Source organism: Cynara cardunculus (genome assembly GCF_001531365.2).
Source record: "Cynara cardunculus var. scolymus isolate 2C chromosome LG 5, CcrdV1, whole genome shotgun sequence".
NCBI classification, from domain to species: Eukaryota; Viridiplantae; Streptophyta; class Magnoliopsida; order Asterales; family Asteraceae; genus Cynara; species Cynara cardunculus.
Genome location: NC_037532.1, coordinates 3384117 through 3390911, shown reverse-complemented (window position 1 = coordinate 3390911; position 6795 = coordinate 3384117). Strand labels below are relative to the sequence as shown.

Below are 6795 nucleotides of genomic sequence, written 5' to 3'. Positions count from 1 at the left end.
AACATATTTAAACACGCCCCTCACAGTTGTATCCAGAGATCTACCCAATGTTTCTTTGCTAAAACACAAAGATAAAAAGTTCCTACTTATATACAGATTTAACGTTCAGTAGCCAATGCGGGACTCTAACAGGATCATACGACTATATGTTTTGAATCTTTTTTCTTCCGATTCAAAGACCAAACGTCAGTTTCGTTTGTCGTAAATGGGTAATGAAGCATCACATAAGTTTGTAAAGATTGTTCTTCTTAAAGATCAAGAACTCACTCTCAATGCAACTCAGAAGATCAATAGCAGTTGCTTCTGTAGATCCATTGAAATGCTTCAAAATGTCAGATAATGTAACCTGCATATTATACATGACCAAAAAATACCAGTTTGGTGAGAAAAATACAACTTTATACCGTCTTTTTTATGTAAATAATTCCAAAAAAAATATCCCACTTTGTGTTCGATAAATGAACGCTAAAATTGTGAGAATACATGGAACCGCTAGATTTTCTAAGCAGAATAGCCTCTCTCTTTTTTTGATTAACCTGGATACCCAACCCGCTATGCGAGCCGACTAATCCCRGGGCGACCACCTGCTTTGCAGATAGCCCGGAGTCATCGCATTTGAACCTCCGTGGCCACAAGAGGATTTTTATTCCTCCTTGGATTTGAACTTGTGACCTCCTAGTACTTTTGACCTTTGGGGTCGAGTTCAAACCAATCAGACACCACCCTTGTGGTTAGCAGAATAGCCTTTTAAAGTAGAGAAGAGAGGTTCCACGTATTCTCACTACAACAAAATCAGGTTTATAGAACACCAAAAAGTGTTTATAAGGTTATGTTCGGGAAACTAGCTGATAAGCTAGCTGTTAGATGATAAGCTAGATAATGAACTAAATACGTTTGGCAAAAACTAGCTGATAAACTAATTGAAAAACGTAAAATGACCAAAAAAGACATGTTTAGAAATTAATAAATTCTAACATTTCGTAGTATAATTAAAACAATCTACTAATGATAAAGAAAATGTTAATTAACACACACTAGATGGTAATGAAAATTAGAATAGAATATGTTAATTAATAAATTTTAATTTGATTTATTATTATTTTATATATAATGCTAAAAAAAATTGAATTTGGTGTCATATAAATCTGAATTTGTTGTAGTGTCATTAGGCCTCCTCCAATGAAGACTATATGGACAAAGAATGTCCCAAAGTGTGGAGAGGGGACTAGACGAATACATATTGCTCAAGAGTGTCGAGTCCCTCCTGGCTCTGATACCATGTGAGAATATGTGAAACACTGTAAAAATTTGCTCAACTTAAAGGGGTTTTTTAGAGAGTAATCTAACGAGGTTCCATGTATTCCCACGGAAATAACTCTACTCCCTCCATGCCCCCATGAAGAAGAAACTGAAAGGAGGTAAGTTTGACTTCCGAGGTTTAATTTGACTTTTGAGGTTAATGGATAAATTTTCAACTTCAAGATATATGGATCCTCTTCTATGAATTTTGGGAGATTCTAATGACCTTATTAAGCACGTAGTAGAGTTAAATTCCAAACGAAACAGGGATTTAATACTAAGCTAAGTTTTGCAACCTTAAGCTAACTTATTGAAAAAGCCTTGTTTGGTTAGGCAGAAAACTAGCTTTTTGAAACGCTACTTCAAGTAGCATTTCAATAAGCTACTCAGGGTTTTTCTTACACTTTTTCCCCTTGTATTTTTCCAAACAATTTTTCAAGATGTCCCTTTAAGTGATTTTAATCGCTAGTTTTTACCAAACATATTTTATCAGCTAACAACTACTCCATCCATCCCAAAATAAATGTCCACGTTCCTATTTTTGTTTGTCCCGTAAGTGTCCAGTTTCAAAAATAGATAACTAAATTCTCAAATCTACCCTTAATTAATGCACAATATTTAAGAGGTATGAAGGGTAATTGTCATTTGGTTAACTGAATTTTTTTTATAATTACGCATGTCTAGAACTGTGTCATTTCTAAATGTGAACACTTATTTTGAGACGGAGGGAGTAGCTTATTAGCCAAGTAGCCAACAACTAGTTTATCAGCTAATTTGTCAAACATAGCTTAAGACTAAAATCATTATACTATTTTGCTGCATGTTTTAGGATAAATCGATACTCACCCCGTTCTCAAAGTTCTGAATCCAATCCAAAAGGGAAGCTTCGGTAATCTCCAGTGAAGAACCAGCACCTTGTTCAGATACCTCAACTTTCTGGCGCTTCCTTGGAGAATCGCCAAAGAGTGAAGCTTCAGTTTTCTCAGGAACCGGCCTTTCAGTTCTATTACGTTCTTCTTCTGAAAGATATGCGACAGCGGCTCTTTCAGATTCTTCCGTTCCATTAGAATGTTGTTTGGAATGTTGGTTACTGGATGGAATTACTTCGGTTGACATTCCAAGATCTTGCATTGTCAACCATGCTTTGATATGAGTATAGTCCACCTGATAATCGTATGGTCGGAAAAAAAAACAATGGTAATCTATAACGGGTATTTACATTGTTTAGGTGTGTGATACACTGGACATGATAGAACAAAAACTTGTTGTCTCACATTTGGTGCTACATGAGACTGGGACAGGACTCGGTGGAATAAAAATTTGCATTTTCTTTTCCCGCCAAAAAAGGAGGAATAAATATAACGGAGATATGACAAGTTTGGTAAATTACTAAACTACCCATGTCAAATTAAAACCCTAAAACCTTTCACAATTCGTTCGCCCACCAACCTCACTCTCACCTGTTCAGTCCAATCCGGTCTCAAATGCACCCTCAGGGCCTGTTTGGTTTGGCGGAATGTTTTTCATGGATTTGGATTTCGTGAAAGGATTTGGAATTTTTGGTGTGTAGTATTTGGAATGGAATTGAATTCCATTCTTTATAAAAGCAAATTATAAAAAAATATTATAATAATTAAATTACATTTTTTAAAACATTAGTACAAATAAATCATATGAAATCTCGTAAAATACCAACTATCCCATGGGATTTCTAAATCCCATGTTTGCCAATTCTGGACTTCCCTAACCAAGTGCATGATAGGAATGGAATCCAATCCAAAATCCCGCAAACCAAACGGGCACAGAAAACGTAGTCACGGACTGTGCTATAATGCACCCCAAAAAGGTCAAGTAGTTCACGCTAACTCTTTTGGGTGGCGGATGAGTAGGCCAGCATAAAAGTTCCATTTCAGGGAAGAGGCTTGTCACGTAATGGATACAATTAGGAACCTATGCCCCACAACCCAAAGCGGCAAAGAACAAATAGAATTTGCTAATAGTATAAAACACGGTTCCAGACAAGGTACGATTGACTTTTGATTTTGATTTTGATTTTGATTTTGAAAGGCAAGCCTTAATTTCAAAAACTTTACCTCTTCTGGTAGTTCCTCTTTGATAGGTTTCAGTTTGTCTTTTGAGCCAACTTTCAAAATTGCAGCTTGAATATTAGCAGCAATCTCTTGCGTCAGTCCAATTTCGTTGAACAATCTAGTCCAGTCAACTACACATCCCTCTCGTGCCGCATCCAAGACATATCCGAGGACTGTGTTTACTTTTATTGGGGCCGATCTACCAGGAAAGTTCTAGAGAACAAATCGGAGCCGCCGGTAAACAACAGACTTTTAAACAGAAGAGTTGAACTTACCATTTATTTAACGGCAAAATGCAACAAAGTTTGCATTAGTTCCTATTTAGTGTAACAAAGATTTTTTTTTTCAAAAACAATGTAGCAAAGTTTCAAATTTCCTATTCAGTGTAAAAAAATTCAAAATTTTCTATTTTTTACCCATTTTGATCAGTAACCTGCTGGTCTTGTAACATTTGATGATGTGGACGTCATTTTTCCGTCCACTTTGTTGTAACCCTTCCATAAAGGGAAAGCCTCGTCTTCAAATGTTACAAGATCAGCAGGATACAGGTCAAAATAGAAGATTTTGAAACTTTTTTACATTGATTTACAACAAAATCCTTCATTACATTTTATATTAAGTATTAACTAAACCACACTTTGTTGCATTTTGATGCAATTTGCCCTCATTTTTTCCGTAAATAAGGCTTACAGCAATTTTTTCAGCCGAGAGACCATCCTCTTGCCACATTTTCCAAGCTCCATATTTTGCAGGTGGCAAGTCTTTCGGTTGTTTTGTTATCGTGTATGCTTTGCAGTTATTATTAGCTTGACTAGCTTCTACGGCTGCAGCACCATCCAAAGAAAGGTCCAGCTGTTTTGATAATTGCTGAATGCTTTGAAGAAGATGATCTCCATACCTTGTTACAAGGTGCTGCATTTGATTAACGACAAAAGATTTTAGAGTCGGCTAAAGGAGCAAATGGACATTTGATCTAATCATGAGAAAAATTAAAGATGATATTCAGCAACATTAGCAAGTATGGGTCCTGCTAAATTTACCATCATCTCAGAGACTCGGACGTTAGATATACTCCCTCCTCCCCAAAATAAATATCCAAAATGAAAAAAAGTGTAGAATTTTAGAAATGTGTAACTATTACACTTTACAATTAACTAAATGACAATTTTACCCTTAATAATAGAGGGAGTAATGAGTTTTCTCCATCTCATAATTAAGGGTAGAATTGGAAAGTAGGCACTTATTTTTTGAAGTGGACACTTATTTTGAGACAAACTAAAATAGAAATATGGACACTTATTTTGGCACAGTGGGAGTACCTGGTTGACACCGTCAATGTTTGCCAGCCTTGCTTTAGTAGATGGCCTTGTTGCCACTATTTTTTTCAATGTCAAATCGCCACATATCGCGTATCTGCAAATTAGAAAGTGATCTTAAGAGAAAATAATTGTCCACATCATTTGAATCAGTAAAGCTAGAGTTAGGGCCTGTTTATTAGCAACTTAATGAACTTAATGAAACTCACAGATTATCCGGTCAGCTATACATGACTGTTTGGTAGTGGCTTAATTATACAGAAAGTGGCTTATTAAATAAGCTTCTAGGAGGGAGCTTTATGCATAAAGCCAAGTTTTTCCATATCTGCTATCCGAATTAAAAAACACACTCCTTCCATCTATTGAAAAAAAAACCTCCCAAACAAAAACCTTTTCAATCCAAACAGACGGATTAATCCACAGTCACACAGACAACCATATAGGACTTAACAGAAAACCAACCAAGATATATTTAGGTTCTGCACTGCTAATAGAAGAATGAAAACTTACGGGGCAGTTCCAGCAGATCTTGCAAGCTTCATTCTCTCTTCTAAAAGCATTTTATAGAGTTCCGTCTCTGCCTAAACAGAAATTGATCAAATATCAAGAGAGAAATTTTCCTCAAAGACTAACCAAAATGATAATAAAGCATGGAACATGTAAAAATCAGCCAAGACTGGAACTGATCAAGAATGTTCGATATATTTTCGATTGGAGATGCAGCAAACGGTTTGGTATTATTAAGGGAAATTGATCGATCGTTTCCAACCTTCAAGGCTGATTTAAGAGCGTAATAAATGCACACAGAAGGATATATTAGATGAGAATGTGAATGAAGATGGGAAGATATTGAATGTAAGGAAGAAAAGAAGTCCTCTTAACCTACTTGTGACATTCCATTGTGTCCCGAGCTAGCAATGTTGTCACTGACTGTACTTTTCTTGTCCTCGTTGCCATCTGATTCACATGTAATCGGCAAAAGTAATGGAGGTTGGTGATCAGGCCTACAGGATCTCAGAAATTTTGCACCTTCTTGACTCACACTGGTACATGGAAAAATATTATATCAGTTTCATGATAAAGTCCACAAGCAGGAAACTATATTCTGTGGGTGACAAAAGAGAGAACCCTAGTGGCTGACAAGCCGATCCTCAGAATATATGAGAGAAGGATATAAGAAACACGTAATACATTTAGAGTTGCAAAGAAGAAACTGAGTTTAGCAATGTACCTGACAGTTCTATACGTATCTTTAACGGTCTCAACCAAGTAACCTGCATCAAATTGCATGATAGGTAGAGTTACTCCCAATGGATGATATTTCCCAAAAAAAAAATTATAACTGAAACTTAGAGATGCACAGAAAATCCCAAGCCCAAAAACGAGCCTGGGCCTATGATAGCTATATTTTCTTGGATGAAAATTAATTTTAAGAAGCCCTTATCTTAATCATTTTGTGAGTAAATGTGTTTATTTAACACTTGTTTTATTTTGTAGAGCCAGCCCAAAAAGAAAAGAAAAGCCCAACTTATGGCCTAACTTATGTGGACTTCATCAAGCCCAAATAAAGCCCACATCTTCTCCACATTTTTGATCGGCCAGAAGAGTTTGGAGAGGAGGCATACGGCAACAGCAGTACGTGGGATCGAGGGAGCGAGTTCGTGGGTTTGAAGCGGGAGAAACGTGGGTTTGAAGGATTTAAAATGGAGAATTTGATCGAAGCTTGGGGGCTGTTCGTTTGGGGCTGTCACGAGAGAAATAGAGAGACAGCAGAAAGGGGCTGTCAATTAGCGAGAGGCAGTCATCGAAGGGAGGCTGTTCGTTTTGGGGCTGGTTGTTTTTGGAAGCGGCCGACAGCAAGAAAAATCGAGGGCTGTCGATTAGAGGCAGAAATCRAAAAGGATCGAGAGCGAGGACAGCAGGTGGCTGTCGAYTGAGGGCTGTTGGGTTAGCGAGGGAGAGAGACGCAAGGGTGTAGAGGACGAGACGAGAGGTGGACAGCAGGTGGCTGTTCGATTGAAGAAGACAGAGACAGCAAGGGGCTGTCAATTGAAAACAGCAGCAAGCTGTTTGATTGGAGAAGATGGATG

General features: G+C 37.2%; 1 protein-coding gene across 2 annotated transcripts; it reads right to left on the bottom strand.

Annotated features, from left to right (window-relative positions):
- Window positions 1-6016, bottom strand: LOC112512745. 2 transcript variants are annotated; one of them, XM_025118865.1, is made up of 8 exons: window positions 5937-6016; window positions 5592-5748; window positions 5216-5286; window positions 4709-4802; window positions 4080-4301; window positions 3393-3602; window positions 2146-2463; window positions 1-346 (listed from the first exon to the last, which is right to left on the bottom strand). In XM_025118865.1, exons 1-8 carry the CDS (start codon window positions 5993-5995, stop codon window positions 221-223), a joined length of 1257 nt encoding a protein of 418 aa, XP_024974633.1. In that variant the 5' UTR covers window positions 5996-6016; the 3' UTR covers window positions 1-220. The 2 variants fall into 2 exon arrangements, with proteins under 2 accessions (XP_024974633.1, XP_024974634.1); XM_025118866.1 differs by lacking the exon at window positions 5937-6016 and having other exon boundaries at window positions 5216-5282; window positions 5592-5650.
- Between the last annotated feature and the right edge of the window lie 779 nt (window positions 6017-6795).

Excerpts from the sequence above, each read along its gene's own strand:
- LOC112512745 (XM_025118865.1), bottom strand. The coding sequence starts at position 5,995 with ATGCAATTTGATGCAGGTTACTTGGTTGAGACCGTTAAAGATACGTAT. Across the intron at positions 3,603-4,079 it reads TCTCGGCTGAAAAAATTGCT|AACTTTCCTGGTAGATCGGC; the intron begins GTAAGCCTTATT and ends TTTGTTCTCTAG. Across the intron at positions 2,464-3,392 it reads AAGAGGAACTACCAGAAGAG|GTGGACTATACTCATATCAA; the intron begins GTAAAGTTTTTG and ends TACGATTATCAG.